We start from the raw sequence: 20850 nt of genomic DNA on the forward strand, positions 1-20850 counted from the left end.
GGGTTCAGTAATGACAATAATCACTGGGGACTGGGAGCAGAGGTGTCTACACAGCAATTCTTTCATATCACCTGATGAGGATGTTACACAGGAACATCAAATATATGCTTTGAGCACTGTGAGCGAGTCACATTTTGGGTCTCTGGAAGCTGTGGAAGAGGTCCAGGACTTGTCCCAAATTCAGGAGGTCACAACCTCTGCACATTTTAGTTTAGAGAAAGACATGGAGTCAAATGTAAAGATAGACATGTCCTTCCTGCAGAATGGAGAAGCCTTAACAGAGAAGTTAGCAAAGGATGATCAGAAAAATGTTGAGGAAACGGCAAAAGTTAATTCAAACAAGGTTTCCACGCAGTCAAATGAAGCCTCTGATAACAAAAACACAGCCATCTGTTGGACACCCATGATTTATAAAAATGAGTCATCTGAACGGCAAAGTGCCTCAAAAAGTAAGCATTTGAATATTTCTATGCATCCTTCAAACTCTGGTTCCCAACAGATGGGTTGTGACATCTGTTGGGAACCAGAGTTTAAAGGATGCAGATCTGTTCTGATAGCATAGCACAACAGGAAAACAATCACGCTAAATGTTATATGAATTGCAACTAACCATAGTGTACAGTTAGTTAATAATAAACTTCTTAAAAATGGAAGAAAATATATTTTTTTTTGCTTCTAATAATGCGAGTTCAGTCACACTGTATGATTTTTTTGGTGCAATAAACTGGCCATATTTGGTTGATGCAAACATGGACAGGTTGTTTGACATCCCCTCGAAAATCATTAGGTAAGGTGGAAACAAAATGACCCAGAGAACATTAAATATGGGTTCATCTGCAGTGAGAATAAACATGGTTTGTGCCAGCCACAGTTTGTTTTGCGCAGTGAATTATTGGCTGCTGGCTGCATAGAAACATACAAATTTAAGAGATATTTAGAAACCAATGTTGACCATTTTCTTCTTCAGCCAATGTCATTTTAATAATATTGGCTATTGCTAGGCTTATGCCGTTCATGATTATAATACATAAATGCTTGATTTGTTAAGAACCACTGCCTTTGTAGTTCAAAACTGCATCATCATTTTCTCTGGATTTATGTCGCTGGAATCAGGCTGATTTATTTTATCTTCATTTTTATCATTCATAGATTCATTAGAGGTCAAAGAGTGCCTCAGGCCTCCAGCAGACTCAATTCATAAAGATTCAGAGGACAATTCAGACCATTGGGCAAAGAGACGGAAGCTGTTCAAAGAGAGCAAACAGCGAAGTTCTGCAGGAGGAAGCTCCATAACTAGCAATATTACTGAGGAATCAGGTGATCACGTAACAAATATATTTTTAAATTTGATGTGTGTATTGTCTAATTGAATTTTAAGGAAGTTTCTGTGCACATATTCTGCACAGAAGTCGAAAAATATAATAATGCATTTCTTGGTAATTATGGCCTATACTGTAGACTACCAGTTGAAAGATTGGGCAAACCTACTAATTATTTATTATGATTATGATTATTATTATTCAAATTTTATAATAAAGTTTAAGTCATGGAAACCATGAAATAACATTGAAGGAAGTATAGGAATTATGTAAAAAAAATAAAACTTACATTTTAGCTTTTCCACCCTATATTACAGTTCTGCACACTCTGGGCATTATCTTAATCTTCTTAACATTTTGAACGCTTTTTAAACTGTTTTTGAGTTGTTCCAATTAATACTGGACACTTGTTGACTTCTGGCAGCTTTACCCTCTTCTGTTCCCTGGATGCCCGGTGAAGTGTATCCATATATTTATTAAAGAAGATTGTTAACCCTCTTGATATAATACTGTTTTGTGTGTTATTTTTATTAACATACAAAAACAAACAAATGCAAATGCTTGTGATGCTGTACAGTGTACAGTATATACATACTTTTTAGGACAGAATGTGTGTATGCACACAGAATACAAGTATCTCTCAGGTTGGGCAACGCCCATGCTGAAGCAATGTTCAATGATGCATGCACAATGTATTTTCTGCAAATGCATGAGCATTAAGGAATGCTCACGGTAGGCATTCTTTTAAAAGAACGCTGCCACCACATCTATAATTTCCTGCAACACTCCCTCATTGGAACACAGATGGGTGATATGTGAAGCTCAGACATACAACGAGGAGAATTCAAGGAGCCTTCACCCGGCACAAGCTTTGTGGGCCTCTTGCTCTTCATTTGTAGCATTTTTAACCTGTGAATGCCAATGGAATTAGAATGATGATCCAGTTAAATTTGGTGTATCCGCAGACAATATGTGGTGTCTATCTCGTTGTGGAAGGAGAGAATACATGCTGAACACTCCAAAATGTGGTGTGCGCTCTACTTGTCTCGCACACAATTTTTCAGGAGTGAACGCCTCTACCGCGCCCCAGCATATGGTGCTATTCTCACCAAGTATGTATACCGAACTATGCAAAACATGGCGTGCGCCCTACTTGGCTTGCGTGTTTCAGGAGTGAATGCCATTACCACGCTGAACCACATGGAGGACATTGATGAATGGAATCCCAACCCTGTGCTCTTCAAAGAGTTGCGTGCCACTAATACACAATCTCCTAAAAAATCTAAGCTACAAAAAAGCACTCGCAGGCTATTTGAAAAATTTCCTGTGTATTCGTGCTGCAGCTGTTGAAAAGCTGCTTCGCTCGTGACTTTCATCAGGGCCACAACCTGGAAAATCTAATGCTCCTCCAGCTTCAGCCCCATCAAAAGGCACTGATCTGGTAGTGAGACTACAGCACCCATGACTGAGACACAAAGCGAGTTAAAATCATGTGTCCTTGCAAACATGAAAATGAGAGTAAGCAACTCAAAGCTGTTACTCAGATATACAGTTACATACTTGAAAAAAGAGCTCTTTTTCCCTTATCCCTCTGCTGCAAACCCACACACTCTTGGCCAGAAACCGAGGTTCTGTGCCTTCTCTCACTTAACACAAATGCTTTGAGTGTGTTACCAGGCATTTTCAGGTGGAAATCGTGATGTATGGTTACACAGTTAAATGCGTGAAGGAGAATTATTATTTTTTACTTGCTAGCTATTAATTAGCCTGCGGTACCAGCCTCGGCCACCAGGTGTCACTATCAGTAAGCATAAAATCTTCTGCTTAAGGTGGCAGATGACAGCTGTGGTACTTGATCAGTTTATTTAAATTTGTTGTAAAATATGATAGGAATGTTTTGCAAATCTTAATCAAGGAAAGAAACATGGGCTACTGTATATAATGTTTGAGTGTCTACTAATACATGAGATCCCACAATTAAATTAATATACCTCAATGTTACTATGTTTCATATGGCATTTGCTGTGAAGTGTGACAACAGGAGTTCTTTCTGGTTTATTTAATGACATTAACCACCGGGAATATCGATGCTGCTATTGATATTGTGCTTTTTTAATTTGTTGGCCCATGTAAACATGTGCTACATAGACGTCTTTGACCGTTACGACACCTCTCGCTCTCAAATCAAATCAAAAATCAAATCACTTTATTGTCACACTACTGTGTACACAAGTGCAACAGTAGGTGAAAGTCTTGTGTGCAGTTCCGAATAACATAGCAGTACCAATTACAATAAACAACATATTTACACAACACAATTTACATAACAAATGTACACGTACTTACACAACACAATATACAATGTACAGTAAACAATACTCACAATATAGAATACACATACAATAAAAAAAAAAGTAAGGGTATATAAAACACATATACAGTAGTTGAATTGGGGAGAATATATTTGACAGTCCAGTGTGTGATACAAGATGATAATTAATAAAGTGCAGTGCTGATTGTTGATCATTAGAGATCAAGTGTTCAAAAGTCTGATTGCTTGGGGGAAGAAGCTATCATGTAGTCGGCTGGTGCGGGTCCTGATGCTGCGATACCGCCTGCCTGATGGTAGCAGTCAGAGCAGCCCATGACTCGGGTGGCTGGAGTCTCTGATGATCCTCCAAGCTTTTTTCACACACCGCCTGTTATAGATGTCCTGGAGGGAGAGAAGCTCATCTCTAAATGATGTTACTGGCAGTTTGCACCACCCTTTGCAGGTCTTTGCGGTTGTGGGCATTTTGTGTGCTATTGCCGTACCAGGCGGTGATGCAGCCAGTCAGGATGCTCTCTACAGTGCTGGTGTAGAACCGTGTGAGGATGTGGTGGTTCATTCCAAACCTCCTCAGCCGTCTCAGGAAGAAGAGGCGCTGATGAGCCTTCTTCACAACGGCCACAGTGTGGACGGACCATGTGAGTTCCTCAGTAATGTGGACACAGAGGAACTTGAAACTGCTGACTCTCTCCACCGGTGCTCCATTAATGGTGATGGGGCTGTGTTCTTTCTCTTTCCTCCTGAAGTCCACCACAAGCTCCTTGGTCTTACTGACGTTGAGGGAGAGGTTGTGCTCCTGACACCAGCGTGTCAGAGTGTGCACCTCCTCTCTGTAGGCTGTTCTGTCATTGTCAGTGATCAGACCTACCACCGTCGTATCGTCAGCAAACTTAATGATGGCATTGGAGCTATGTGTTGCCACACAGTCATGTGTGTACAGGGAATACAGGAGTGGGCTGAGAACACAGTCCTGCGGGGCTCCATTGTTGAGGGTCAGTGATGACGAGGTGTTGCTGCCCATTCTAACCACCTGACGTCTGCCTGACAGGAAATCCAGGATCCAGCTGCACAGCGAGCTGTTTAAGCCCAGAGCCCGGAGTTTCTCATCAAGCTTGGAGGGCACTATGGTGTTGAATGCTGAGCTGTAGTCTACAAACAGTATTCTCACATATGTGTTCCTTTTTTCCAGGTGGGAGAGAGCAGTGTGTATTGTAGATGCAATGGCATCATCAGTGGAGCGGTTGTTGCGGTAAGTAAACTGAAATGAGTCCAAAGAGTTGGGCAGAACAGAGCAGATGTAATCTCTGATTAACCTCTCAAAGCATTTGCTAATGATGGGGGTCAGAGCAACAGGACGCCAGTCATTTAAACAAGTGATTTTGGCTTGCTTCGGTACAGGCACAATGGTTGATGTTTTAAAGCATGTGGGGACTACAGACAGGGAGAGGGACAGGTTGAAAATGTCCGTAAAAACACCAGCCAGTTGGTTCGCGCACGTTCTGATGACGCAGCTCGGAATGCCATCTGGACCCGCGGCTTTACGGATGTTCACCCATCAGAAGGAACTAGTTATATCCGCAACAGAGACTGAGAGTGAACCATCCTCTGTAGCGTCAGCCGCGAATACTCTCTCGGAGGGCGGTGTTATTGTCCTCAAAACGAGCATAAAATGTATTAAGCTCATCCGGGAGAGAGGCAGCGGTGTTCATGGCAGTGTTTTTATTCTGTTTATAGTTCGTGATGATGTTAATTCCCTGTCACATACTTCTAGAGTCTGTGGTGTTGAACTGTCCCTCAATTTTGTGCCTGTAATGGCGTTTGGCTGCACTGATAGAGTTACGGAGGGCATAACTGGCTTGTTTACGCTCCTTCGCATTCCCGGAATTAAAAGCGGAGGTCCGTGCATTAATCGCCGTTAACCCATGGTTTCTGGTTGGGGTAGATCCGTATTGTTTTGGTTGGCACAACGTCCTCTATGCACTTCCTGATGAAACACGTTATGCTATCAGCGTAAACCTCGATGTCATCATCAGATGCGGACCAGAACATCTCCCAGTTAGCGTGATCAAAACAGTCTTGTAGCGCAGAGTCTGATTGGTCAGACCAGCACTGGATAGTTCTGAGGGTGGGTGCTTCCCATTTCAGTTTTTGCCTGTAAGCGGGCAGAAGCAGAATGGAAGAGTAGTCCGATTTGCCAAATGGTTGGCGGGTGAGGGATTTGTAGCCATCCCAGAAAGGAGAATAGCAATGGTCCGATACCCGGTCCCCTCGTGTGTTGAAGCTGATATGTTGGTGGTATTTTGGTGCTAATGTTTTAAAATTAGCTTTGTTGAAGACCCCGGCAACAATGAACGCAGCCTCAGGGTGCGCGGTTTCCTGCTCACTTATACTCCCATACAGTTCCCTGAGTGCCCGGTCTGTGTCGGCTTGTGGGGGGATGTACACAGCAGTGATAATGACCGCTGTGAATTCCCTCGATAACCAGAATGGTCGACACAGAAGCATGAGATATTCCAGATCAGAAGAGCAGAAAGACTTGATAATATGTACGTTCCTCTGATCACACCATGATTTGTTGATCATAAAACATACACCACCAGCTCTGTTTTTACCTGAGAGGTCTTTCGCTCTGTCTGCTCGGTGCACGGAGAACCCTGCGGGTTAGACGGCCGAGTCTGGAATCTCCGCAGCCAGCCAGGTTTCTGTAAGGCAGATAACGCAGCAATCCCTCGTCTCTCGTTGAAAAGAGGTCAGCGCTCTCAGCTCGCAGAGCTTGTTGTCCAGAGACTGAACATTTTCAAGTAGAATACTGGGTAGCGGGGGTCGATTTGCACGACGTCTTACTCTGATGAGAACGGCGGCTCATTTTCCCCTTTTCCTTCTGCGTTTCCGCGGCCGGGCAGCCCAGACAAAGGGCTCTCCTGGCGTGTTTGTAAACAGCGGGTCGGCGTTGAGGAATTTGAAGTCCGGTTTTCGGTGTGTAATTGCCGAACCAATGTCCAAAATCATTTGTCTGTCGTACACAATAAGGCAGACAATATCCAAGACAAAAAAACACAAAACTGTAAACAAAACAAACAATAAACTGCAGTGTTTTGACGGAGCCCGCGACGCAGCCGCCATACTCGGCGCCATCACAAACTGGGCTACAATAATATGTGAGCAACGTGTATGTACATGTTTGTATTTTTGAGAAAATAATGTTTATGCATGGTTTAAAAAAAAAAAAAAAGGTTAAGTCATTGAAATAAGGCCCAGACTTCTTAGAACTGGATCTAAGAGTTTTTGCTACAAAATGATGTGAAAACCATCCTGATCACTCATTCATACAAAACAATTTAGTAATTTAACTTTTGTAAGACACTTTTAGTGTTAGAATGGTCATATGTGAGGAGGCGTGAATTATCATGAATATTGATTGTAATTCACACCTGAGGAGACAAAGATCCCTCCCCTTATCAATGAGGAATGAGACAGAAAGAGAATGAATGTGAGGACTTAATGATAAAAATCAAGTTTTAAGTTAAAAGAAGTTTGACTATACATTTTCTTTAAATAAAGACTTTACTTAAAAATTTTAGACCTACACTACCATTTAAAAGTTTTAGAAGAAGTCTCTTCTGCTCACCAAGGCTGCATTTATTTGATCCAAAATACAGTAGAAACAGTGATATTGTGAACTCTTTTTACAATTTAAAAGAACAGTTTTCTATTTGAATAAAAATTCAATTTGTGATCAAAGCTGAATTTTCAGCATCATTACTGCAGTCTTAAGTGTCACTTGATCCTTCAGAAATCATTATAATATGCTGATTTTCTAATATGGGCATATTTAAAGTGCATTTTACTCATTTACACCTGAACAGATATTTGCAAGCATAAGCTTTGTTGATGATAATGAGGCAGCATAAACACTAGTTAAAATTGATCTAAACATTCATATTATTTTTATACCATATTACATATTATATTTTTATCATACAGCATACAATATAAATCCCTGCTTTAGCCAAAACAACATTTAAATGTAACTAAAACTTGCTTATTAGGAGTCATATTTCAAATTTCAATACTCTGAATCCTGACTTACAAGCCTGGAAACAGTCCCACAAGTAAATGATGTACATGTTTATATAAAATAGCATGTCAACTAATGTAAGTAAAACTAAATGACTTACACATCAGAAATTGTATCCTCGGCTGGATCAAGTCACTCTTCAAAATGCAAATGTTCATCGGAGTCCCGCTCTTCTTCAGAGGAAAAAGTTAACTCTTCGTCACTATCCAGGAGTTTCCTTGCCTGTGTATCATGCGATTTTCCAAATGCACAGAAAAGTGAATGAACTTGATGTTTTTAAGGCACAGCCGGGGCCGTTTAAAATTTGCATCGATCGTCTTCAGCACATTTCCGTATGAATAGCACCCTCTGCCCGTGGGTGTGATCACATTATGGATAATTAGCTGAGCCAGGGCAAATTGTACATTGCTTTGTTTCATACAGATTACATTGCAGGAGAATATTTGTTATAAATTTGAATGATTTTATTTCAAAGTAGACATTTTAAGCTTTCTTTAGACATATGTTTCATGATTGTGTGATAAGTATTTGCAGAGTTTCGGTTTTGACATGTTTAAGAAATATGGTCGCGCACACAGCTGAAAGTTCACCCCTTTTATTTTCTTTATTTTACAAAAGCACAATGTTTTGTTGTTATTGTGAGTGTACACATATAAACGTAGACTCTTTATAGTCTCTAATGATGTCTTACACTTATCTGTATGCCCCAAAAATGATGGAGTATTTTATGTTGTTTCCGCTGTAATGACAAAAAAAATCAAGCAGAAAGCGCCGGCGACCCCAGAGGGTTAAAGGAAGATGCAAGGCTGCTTGATGAAATGGTGCATACTTCGTGTTCAATTATTGTCTAGCTTTCTGGTTGACCTTGTCTGTTAAATGAGGGGAAGCACTGAGAACTTTTTGTCTCTTAAATATTGCAATGTATGCAGTGCCTGTCCTTTTGTTGTGATGTGTGTACAACTAATATTTACATGTACATTTATTTTACGTTTAACAAAAGTCGTGCAGACTTATTTACTTTGGAACTTCATCACAATCGAAGCTCGACAATGTGAGATAATGAAATACAGGTGAAAATCCAAAGCCTGCATAGAGTTTGCAAACCAAATTGTCAGATCTTAATAATCATATAATGTGGGTTGCTTTTGGACATATGCTACCAGTATGGTATTCCGATTAAAATCCTTCCAGCTCACATTCTCATTTTCTATATTGTGTTCCAGCAGCATGTGGTCAAACATCCAATAAAAGAAGCTGTTGATTTTAAATGCAACAACTCCAAAAGCCAACTCACGAGAAATCGGGGGAGGAAATTCACCATAAGCAAAGATACAGCAATCACAGAAATATAGAGGTGGAGATTCAATTACTAATAATCTATAGGTGGTGAGACAAGTGGCTGGCAAAAACTCATCACATCATCGCCTAGGTGAAAATTCTCAACACAAATAATCAAATACAAACTTGAAATGTCCAGAATTGCAGGTTTATTGGCACATTTGAAAAATATCTCAGAGATCTGCATGACACAGTCATAAGAATAAAGGAATGCCAACACATAATGCTCTCAGAACTGTGTGACGTGCTGTCACTCCCGGACACAAGAAGTTCTTTAGAATGGTGGTTCAACTGGTTTTGCTTTGGGTCCCAGATTTCACAAGTGCAAAACTACAAAACATGAATTTAATGGATCTTGCATGGGTCACCTTTTCTTTTAACTTGCAGTTTTGCTCATGATTTTCAAGTATAAATGTGACAATATTTTTGATTTTGATGTCCAAAACAAAAGTTCCCCTTCTGTCACTCACTTGACGTTGTGTCGATTGTAGTGACACAAGGGGTCTCTTCTGAGAGCCTCGTGTACCTCTGAACTTGAGAAAAGGCCAATGTCAAATTGGCATACAGAATTTGCATGTTCCGCCCCCGAACATACTGGTATAAAGGGGAGCAGGCACGTGTCTGTCAGACAGATTTTTTGTGTGTCACGACTGCTTCACCCACCTCTGTAAGAGAGCTTCTGTTGTATCTGACGGCGCATTCCAGCGGCTTTCTCCTCTCTGCACGCTGTGCACATTTCTGGTAAAAGAGGAACATACACAAGCGAGCATTGAACGTCCTTTTCAGGACGTGTCTTTTTAAAGACGTCCTTCCGCCGCTGTGTAGTTCCTGGATGTGGTCGGTATCTCTCCAGATCTGACGGTCATAGACGCTATCTTGTGTGCCTGGGTAGCGATCACACTGAGGCAGCGTTTGTGGATATTCATGTTCTTACTGCGAGGACATGACCATGGCAATGTTGTGGTCGTGGCTTTCGTTTCTCAAAGTGAATGACACTCCAGCCACCCTCGCATTGCTCTTTCCCACGGGATTGAGGAAGACCCAGCTGGCAATGGAGGCGATTTGGGGATGGCAGCAGTCTCGGTTTCGCTGGGCACCGCCCCACGAACCACCCGCCCCCCTGGCACGCTCGTTTGATTCCGTCTGCACTTGGGACAATGGAGGCTCGCTTCACGGCCAGTTTGCCTCATCCCTGGAGCCAGGTTTGGATGACGACATCGCCGCTGCATCGGAGAGCGTTCAGGCATTTGACGCTGCAGACCCGACCAGATTCCCGTCCTCAGGCCAGCCTGCCCAGTCAGAGTCTGACGTGCAGATGGCCGACATGCTTTCCCGGGCTGCTGTGAGCATTGGGCTGGACTGGAACCCTCCGTCCTCCCCCCAACCCTCGCAGCTTGGCGATTGGTACCTCGGCTCCGTGCGCCGCTACCATTCATGCTCCCCCCGGTACCTTTCTTCCCGGAAGTGCATGACGAGCTGACAAGTTCGTGGAGGGCACCTTTTACTGCCCGCTCGACCGCTCTCACTACCCTGGACGGCAGGGCGGTCCACGGTTACACAGAGTTCTCTCAGGTGGACAGGGCGGTTGCGATCCACCTGTGTCCCGAGAACGCCGCCACCTGGCGGGACCGCCCGGTACTCCCCTCCAAGGCCTGTAGGACAAATTTATCACTGACTACAAAAGCTTACATTGCCAGGTACACCAAGCCAAGGCATTCAAATATCTGCACCTGGGTAGTCCCGATCCCGACGTGCTGCAGGAACTGCGATCAGCCACCGACCTCGCTCTCAGAGCTACGAAGGTCAAAGCGCAAGCACTCGGGTGGGCGATGGCCACCCTCGTGGTCCAGGAATGCCACCTGTGGCTAAACTTGGTCGAGGTGCCTCAAAGCCTGCTTTCTCAACACCCCAATCTCCCAGTTTGGTCTCTTCGGCACCGACGACTTCGCCTAGCAGTTTTCAGAAGTGAAGAAACAGACGGAGGCCATCGCTCACATCATGCCGCATACCGCAGGCCGTCCCCCGTCTGCTCGCCATGGACGCCCCCCTGTGAAGAAACCACCGGCAGCTCTGCCTCAACCTGGGTACAGCTGTTGTAGTAGTTTTTCATGCCAATTTTGTGAAAAATCACTCAGCATCTTTGGGGTTTTGATTTCAGAAGAATAGACTTTATTATCACACAATAAAGCCGAGTTGCCTACGGTGAAACCACAGTACCAACAACAACTGAAGCATCTCTGGTTTGGTTTTACTTAAATACATCTCCTCAAACAAGGTGGGGCTTACATGTATTATCCATCATGCTCTTCATTGACTCTGGTCTTGACCATATTAAGAAGTAACAGAATGTCCTTTGGAAGAGATCAGTTCTCCCCCCTAAGTAATGCTATTTATGTTTCTGCACACACAGTCAAATAGTCAAACCTATGTGAGCACATATTCATCACGTCACAGGCCTTTACACACAGTAAACTGCATGTTTGCTCCTCAGACATAACTGTGGTATAAAACAACAATTTAACTTGATAAAAAATATACTACATATTCCCTCCTCTGTGACTTTCTATAGTCACAAATTAACATATTTAAGCATGTACGTGCTCCTGGTGTGGTCTTGTTTTTGGTTGTCACAGTTATGTAGATTGCATTAAACAAAATATTCATCCTAATTTTAAGAGTTCTTGCTTGTAGTGTAGATGTCTTCAACCCAGATGCTTTATGCATCGTAGAGGATCACCCTTTGGGGAGAGGTTAACCAGCACTTACACCCAGGGCGTGGTTCTTCATATCTTCTTATATATTCATTGAAGGAATCAATTTCCTCCCAATTTGGTCTTTCTGTCCATTCAGGGTAGTTGCCATTGCATTGGGCCATTCACATCAATCAAAGTCATCTGCTTTACTGTTGCTTGAATCCAAAATTATTTTACTAAGGATCACACAGAATCTTATTCCTTCCACAATGTTATTATCCAGATATTATATTAATTTTAGTTAATTGTGTACCCCATTTCTTTTGGCAATCAGGTCATGTTCATTTTTAGTCACCACCATATATTCTTTTCCATTCTTCATTATTATTCAAATGTACATGAGTTCAATAACAGCATAAATAAAAATAATTTTCCTTCATCATGCAAACAGTCCCAGGTTTGCTTAATAATAATTTAGGCACTTCTTTGTATGCAACGGTTCTCAAAGCTTTACCTCCAAAATCAATCTATAATTGGTCTTCTACACAGGGTGTGATCCCTGATAACACAGTGATAGAATGCTTGTTATTCATCGCTGTGATAAAATATTTTAATAAAGCGGTTATTAAGACACTGTCAGGTTGAGTGGAACTCACAACTTCTGGCAGGTTTCTTCTAGACCTCCCTTTTGATGCTTCTTTCCTTAAAGCATCCATCCACTTCCTTAAACCCAGTTCACCCTTCTTGGGCATGTTTCCAGGGCGGTGGCGCCTGTCTTAGGCAGCTCTCATTTTGCAATTAGAGAGTCTTTACCCGTCATTGGGTCGTCACCTCTTGCCACTGGAGAATTTTACCCATTATTGGGTCATCATCTCTTGTCTCTGGTCTCGGTACCGCTCAGTGTTATTATCCAATCTTTAATAATTTGGTATCTGTAAACAAACATTTTCCCTTGCTTCAGGGAGCATCACCTGAGAACCATCACAGCCAATGGAGCCATCTACAACTGCTCAAACATTGAGACAGTCCAAAACATGGTTAAATTCACAAAGCATTATTCACAGTTCAACAATCTATTGAAATTGTCCAAATGAAAAGTAAAATGCAACAATTGAACTCATTTACAGTTCACTAATTTCCATTCAAGTTGTTATATTTTCTCATTTAGCAAAGGTCATAAAAGACTTTGTCTCTTGGTGAAGACTATCCATCAGAATAAATCAAAATACAGGATCGCCTCTGTCAAGCTTCTAAGATGCTTAATTTAAATCATCACTTAATTTAATAATTTCTAGGTAGTTTTAGAACCTACATTTATTCTTCCAGATGTACACTCAACCAAATCTCTTATCTTTAGTATGAACACTTCACTTCAAATTGCCCTCTGAAAATATAAATCTTTAATCATGATGTGGAAAGCTGTTTGAACCTTCCCTTCATATTACTGTATCTAACATTATTGTCAAATCACATCATTTTCCATATAAAAGAAAATAAAATCAAAAGAAAATAAAACAATTTAGTGATATGGTTTTAGCCCACTTAAAAACTTAAACTGAGAGCGAGAGGGAAAGAATTTGAGGGAGAGATTGCACTCCTTCACACTGTTGTTACAGTTATTCCCTTTTTTTCCTTAGAAAATCACAATAACACATTTGTAATTCTACAACAGTGAGAATAGTGATAAATGTAATTTAATAAAATGATATAATCAAATATATTTTATTATATTATCTGCTTTCAACCTTTGCCATTGTAAACCATCTTCAAGAAAACTTCTAGAATTTCTACTTTTCTTATCCCTTCCCTCCTCAGCGCAATAAAAATAATGCGCATTTGTATTCAGACCATTGAGAAATTTAAGTTTTTGTTTTAAATCAATAAACTCTCTTATGATTACTTTCTCCTTTTCTTACTCTTTCTCAGGAGAAGGAACTTTCATTATGTCAAATAAACCAACATAAATCACCTTTTTAAATTAATAAATTAAAGATTTTAAACAAAATAAAATAGTAAAGTGGCACAATGGAAGTTCAGACAAATATCTTGTTTTTTGCAATAATTGATCATTAAAATACATTATGTTCTTTGAATTTCTTACAAGTCTCATTTTTTATATCCTAATGTTATCATCATTTAATAATATTATTTTTCAGTTATTACGTTTTATACTTATCAGCATTTCATGATCAATTATTCAGTTAAATAGCGGAGACAGATGTCACTGTGCATAAACTGTATACCTTAAAATTGATTTTTCATGGATTTACCTCAAAATAAAAAATAGCTTACTAGAGATAGACACTTAAGTAACTCCTTGCAGTACTGATTAATCTTTTTCTTTAAAGTGAGTGTAGTCTTTGGAAAATTTAGGGGAGTAAACAATCCAATATGTTACTCTTACTTTGCCATTTAGTTTTAATATTTAACCTTCACATCAACAAATTCGCAATTAGATGCTGGATTTAAATTTAGACCCTCAGAACAATTTAGACATGGATATTGAACCCATGGATGGCATTTGGAGAATCAAACATCCAATTAGTCATATATGACTGAAATCAACATATCAAGAGAAATTTGAATCCACAATTGAAATGTCAAATGTTCAGTAATGATTACCAGCATTCATGATAGTAGGAGGGCCAATCATATAACCGCCCACATACTGTATTTCTCAGTTTTTTCCTTTTCTCCGGACTTTCTCCTGTAATATAAGCTTCTTCAATAAATCATCTGGCCCAGCAATCTGCAATGGTGAGAGACTGGTTCCAGAATGAGTTATTGAAATGACTTACACAATGCTGACAACAGAGAGAGTAAAACATAGTTAGCATCAATTTCACACAGAATAGACACATTAACATCAAATTATTCATGATATTCAATTTAATCTTAATGTTTCTCTATGGGTTTCACCTAATACCAATCTCCAGTTTTTCCTTAGCATTTAATATTTTTTCAATCAAATATACCACATATTGGGACTTATTTCAATTCTATCTGGCATGATTGGTCATAGAACAAACCCAAGAAAAAACTTATCTGAGTAAATTTGAAACGTAGAGAACATGAAATGATTTAAATCATTCTTAAATTGATTTTCTTTAATTCTAGTCTCAGTGACAACATTCAGTGTACCCATGATCAACCAATGCCTACACTGTATATATAAAACAAGAAATAAAAGAAAAATGTCTAATCTCAAAAGAATCTGCTATCTCTTTTTCCTAAATTCGGGGGCCCCCTGTGTTTGACTAGAGACATTATGAGAGACACCATGAGAGACACCAGGTTGAACCCCTCCTGCTCTTTCTCCTTACAGAGTGCAGGATCGGTTTCTATTAAGAGCACTTAGGTTTCACTCAATCTCTCCAGTCAGACATTCCTAGCAAAAATAATAAACACTATCTGTTTTATTTTTGTTGGTTGATCAAGTTTACACCAATAAAGTTGCACACACATGTACATTGTTCTCCAGACATATTTAAACACATCAAAAATAAAACATATAATCATGGGTTTATATACATTTATATAACATTTATATATCAAGACATTATAGTTTAATTTAATAATGTTAAAAATGTTATTCTCTCATATTGGACTAGACAGAACATAAAACAGACACATGAATTTGATTTACTTTTCATATTCCAATTTCAAAATCCTTTTTTTAATCTCCCTTTCCCATTTTCTGTGGCTTTGATAACTACTGGCCACACTACGTGAAATGACATCCACATTCTATCCAAAGTATTTGGAGCTGACCTTTGGGAGCTGACCTTTGGGAGCTGACCTTTGGGGTCACATAGGGAGGTATTTTTAAAAAGAACCCTGTCCTTTTACCCTCCTCTGCATCTCTCAGCTTTTTCTCTGCCCTGTCTCATATTCCTCAGTGAATTTTAAATTTTCTGGATATAGCTCTTACTTTATTCTTTTTATTTTTCCTGTTCTTAGTTTTTACTCTTATCTTTTTATTTATTTTTTTACATTTTAATCTAAATGTCTTTCTAAATCATTTTCCTTATCTTCTTCTAATATATGAATTATTATACCCCATACATGAATACATTTCCTATATGTTTGTCAATTTTTAGGATCGGTTTTCATCTAGATTTTAGTTCTTATTTCTCCACTTGTTCCTTCTTCATTTTTACTTGGCATATAAAAATGAAAAATTATTTTAGCACCATTAATTTAGATAAATCAATACATTTAGAGAATAAATTAGTCTCTTATTTCTTCTTTAAATGTATTTCCTTCTACACTAATCTTCAACAGCAATATTTTGAAACAATTTTCCCGATTTCTTTCACCTTTACTTTTTAATACTTTTATTGTGCTTCCTCATTTCTTTGAGATTTTACACAGTGGACTTCTAGATTTTACTCTTTCCACTGGAGTTTTACCTTATGTAATATAACAACACTTATCTTATATACAACCTTTGTTTAAATTCCAATTACTTAGTTGACTTCAGTTAAATGCAATACACTGGACTTAAAGCTTTAATTCTTATTCTTATTATTTATTATTTTATTTTTGATTTCTCAAACTGATTTTAATTACTTTACAGTTGTTTCATTTTTTATTTCAATTTCAATTTTTTATTGTTACTTGTCCCTGTGCTTGAAATGTTAAACTTTAAGCACAGATATTTATTTTGACTTCATAACTTTTCTATATGAAGTTTACTTCTCTTCTGTGATTTGACCAGTTCAGAAGTTAAGCATATTTTCACTGCCAGCTGCTAGTTCTAAAAAACCTCACAAGCTGAGAGTTAACTTTCTGTCTACGCAGCAAAGCTGAGTCTCTCTAACTTGGTCACACACCCTACAATATCTCTTGAATGTATAGATTATCTGCATGAAGTCAAATACATTTCTATGCTACAGTCTAGTTTAGGAGTTATGTTCTAGCCCATTCCAATCAACAGCTGCTAGACTAAGAACAGCCAAGACTAAATGTTTTCCAGACAGTTGTAAGTTAACTTTTTGATTTCTTTTTTTCCTAATTTCGTTTTACATCTATATTATTTCGCTATTTTTATTCTTTTTCTTATTATTTGTTTATACTTTATTAAATTTATTTTTCTATCTATATATCTTTATCATTGGTTTTATCTCCACTTTGCAATATTTAGAATATTTATTAGGTGCCTTCTCTGCCTGTAATTATCAGCTCTCTTCTGCCTCCATATATTGATGGAAGGTTGAAAATAGCCCAAATATATTTTCCCTGCTGTAAATTGCATATATACACCTTACCATTTATGCAGCACAGGCTGATATTTTGGAACATTTTTAGTTTTCTATATTTTAACAACGGAAATTTCCTTCCACAGTTTTATGAGACAGCTTTCATTTCAAACATTCATTCAACATATAAATGACACACTTTCATTATGGAACAACTTTACTCCATTCGCTTTGTCTCTTATTTATTTATTGGGCTCATATTACATCCACACAGTGTTCCTTTTATGGTCAACGACTAATCACACATTCCAATCCCTGTACCGAACTTATATTTTTATTCAGTCATACTTTTTCATACACATTCACTCTGCACACTCTTTGAACCACAATTATTCTTACAAGCACAGAAATATTACACTTATTACAAACACAAGGCCTTTATAAACACAGAGCTCTCAGAAGATACACTAAAATTCTAAAACACCCCTATTTTACCATCACTGATTCACTTCCTTAACACAGTGAACGACAACTTTTCACCCCTCTTAGGTGACCTGCAGGATTTATTATTAGTAATTTATCTATTTACTTTTTAATCTTTTATGCCTATTCAGACCTCTTATATTAATATTTCCCAAGAGCGGTATCCGCATATGCCTATTCAGACCTCTTATATTAATATTTCCCAAGAGCTGTATCCGCATATGCCTATTCAGACCTCTTATATTAATATTTCCCAAGAGCTGTATCCGCATATGCCTATTCAGACCTCTTATATTAATATTTCCCAAGAGCTGTATCCGCATATGCCTATTCAGACCTCTTATATTAATATTTCCCAAGAGCGGTATCCGCATATGCCTATTCAGACCTCTTATATTAATATTTCCCAAGAGCTGTATCCGCATATGCCTATTCAGACCTCTTATATTAATATTTCCCAAGAGCGGTATCCGCATATGCCTATTCAGACCTCTTATATTAATATTTCCCAAGAGCGGTATCCGCATATGCCTATTCAGACCTCTTATATTAATATTTCCAAAGAGCGGTATCCGCATATGCCTATTCAGACCTCTTATATTAATATTTTCTTAAACTTTATCTGCCCTTATTTACTGTTATTTCATCTAAGCCCTTAACAGCAAATACGCTGTTGCACGCATCATTGCATGCAATTATTTCTTCTGGAATCAAAACCCTTTATTCTTATTTTCCTTTCTTTATTGGTTTAGAAGAGCTTTTTGAGCGTTCTTACCACCACAGGCAAACTGGCAAGTAACACAAACGTTTATAAGCAAAATATGCTTACCTCTTAATGGTGGCCACCGTGTTTGTGTTTGCTTTCCCAGCCAGCCCGCGATGTAACGACTCTGCTCTCTTCTGTCCCTGTTCGGGCGCCAATTGTAGTAGTTTTTCATGCCAATTTTGTGAAAAATCACTCAGCATCTTTGGGGTTTTGATTTCAGAAGAATAGACTTTATTATCACACAATAAAGCCGAGTTGCCTACGGTGAAACTGGTTTGGTTTTACTTAAATACATCTCCTCAAACAAGGTGGGGCTTACATGTATTATCCATCATGCTCTTCATTGACTCTGGTCTTGACCATATTAAGAAGTAACAGAATGTCCTTTGGAAGAGATCAGTTCTCCCCCCTAAGTAATGCTATTTATGTTTCTGCACACACAGTCAAATAGTCAAACCTATGTGAGCACATATTCATCACGTCACAGGCCTTTACACACAGTAAAACTGCATGTTTGCTCCTCAGACATAACTGTGGTATAAAACAACAATTTAACTTGATAAAAAATATACTACACTGTCAGCCCCAGTGTTGAGGCTGCGTATGACCCCCGTCTCCAGGACCTCTTCTAGGACACGTAAAACCACCAAACGCTCCTGAGACGGTGCACCCAGGAAGCCAGACATTTGCTCCGGAGCTGGTAGCAAGACCACTCCGTCCCCCGGTGGAGGACCGGGAGGAGAATCCTCAATTCTCTCTTTTTCTTTTGCCGTACCCCCTTTGTGCTGCAGTACCAAATTGTCAATAAAAGAGCAATTTCCTCACTTCACCGTTCTCACGGCAACCCGGCACCAAAGATTTGGAGTCCCGGCTCCCCGGACTCGCCTCTGGACCAACGACTGCCCAGCCCCGGCAGACCAGCGCTGACGAGGCTCGAAGACATCCCTACAGGACCACCTCCTCTGTCTATAACCTGCCCCCTGCCAGTTGCGTGAAGCAATGTAAGTGCTTTGAGTTTTTCTCAGCACCCAGGCCTCGGGACATTCTTTTTCCTCCCGATGCACTATTACCTGCTTCCCCCTGCCGCGAGGCCCCAACCGGTATGTCCAAAATGATCGTCCCCGTTAGTGCCCCTAGTACGGAGCTTAGACGCATTGTTTGCGCTTCCCAGCCCATTGCGATGGCTGGCCAGGACCTTCAGACCCGAAAATGCCAGTAATTTATGAGCAGAGATTGCCACTCTGCTACTCAAGGATGTGATAGAGCCTGTCCCTCCAGCCGAGATGAAGAAGGATTTCTACAGCCCTTACTTCATAGTACTCAAAAAAGGTGGTGGGTTGCGTCCAATCTTGGACTTGCGAGTTCTCAACCGGTCTTTACACAAATCTCCCATTCAAAATGCTCATGCAGAGGCAAATTCTAACCTGCATTCGGCGTCAACATTGGTTTGCGGTGGTAGACCTTAAGGACGCGTACATCCACATCTCCATTCTGCCTCAACACCGACCCTTCTTACGGTTCGCGTTTGGCGGCCAGGCGTATCAGTACAAGGTCCTCCCCTTCGGCCTGTCCCTGGTCTCACATCGAGCCTGGACGGAAGCAAACGAGCGTGCAGGGGGGGCGGGTGGTCTGCTGGAATTTACCCAACAAAATCGTACCCGCCAAACTCAAATCGCCTCCATCGCCAGCCGAGTCAGCCTCAATCCCTTGGGAAGAAGGCGCAACGTGGGTGGGTGGCTGGAGTGGTGTTTCCTTTAAGGAAGGAAAGCCGTGACCGCAACGTGGCCATGGCCACGCTCTCGCAATGAGAATATATGACCATCCGAAGCGGAGAGATATCTATCAAAGGTGGAAAGGCATCTTGAAATAGACGCGTCTTTAAAAAGATTTGGCATTGGCCTTTTTCATATTCAGAGGTATCTGAGGCTCCGGGAAAGAAGCCCCTTGTGTCACTACAATCGACACAACTTCGACTGAGTGACAGAAGGGGAACACCGTGTTGACTGTCCCACCTCACTGCTGTTAATAATGTCGGGGCAGCCATTTTGAGAGGTTTGACTTCCTCCATAGCAATTCAAACTAGAAACTTCTCACTAGAATCTATTCCAGAGATACAGTAGGCCTAAATTAGAGCAGATCATTGGCGCAAGTTGTTCGTAAACTCGCATGAAAAACAAGCTTTAATCGCACTGCGAAATTATAGTGTTACAGAGAAGTCTTTTGCATGTATTAGATTATCATTAAATTGGCTGCTTAAAATGTTTCAAAGGGGGAACGTGTTATGTTCCTTCCCTGCTGTCCGTGACCCAGTCCGAATATACCTGTGACCCAATAGTTGAGAAACACTGCTTAAGAGTGTTTTGTCTGCATGCTCTAAACCACAAGGATTTTAGTAATACAGGAGTCACAGTGGCTATATTTGTTCTTTTAAACATAAAGGAAGGAAAATTGTTAAAAAGTGTTATCCTTTTGACAAAAATATGGGACATTCTAAAACCCTTATTGTGAAAAATTATGAAAGTGGCTTTTAATGATAAAGTTCATTAAAGTGCACGAGCACACCAACCCACGTCGATCGTTTATCTCATCTCAGCCAGTCATGCTTCGTTACGGGAGCTGTCCAGTCCAAATATGCTGATCACT

General features: G+C 40.0%; 1 protein-coding gene across 1 annotated transcript in view; it reads left to right on the forward strand.

Moving 5' to 3' along the window:
- Positions 1-321: 321 nt before the first annotated feature.
- The window catches only part of pdzph1 (PDZ and pleckstrin homology domains 1), a 63281-nt gene continuing 42752 nt past the window's right edge, over positions 322-20850 (forward strand). The window contains exons 1-2 of the mRNA XM_052116282.1: positions 322-449; positions 1150-1317. Coding sequence (XP_051972242.1) covers positions 404-449; positions 1150-1317 — 214 coding nt within the window. The 5' untranslated portion in view covers positions 322-403. The remainder of the gene's footprint in view (positions 450-1149; positions 1318-20850) is intronic.

The sequence above is a fragment of the Xyrauchen texanus genome, chromosome 43, assembly GCF_025860055.1.
Source record: "Xyrauchen texanus isolate HMW12.3.18 chromosome 43, RBS_HiC_50CHRs, whole genome shotgun sequence".
Classification (NCBI taxonomy): Eukaryota; Metazoa; Chordata; class Actinopteri; order Cypriniformes; family Catostomidae; genus Xyrauchen; species Xyrauchen texanus.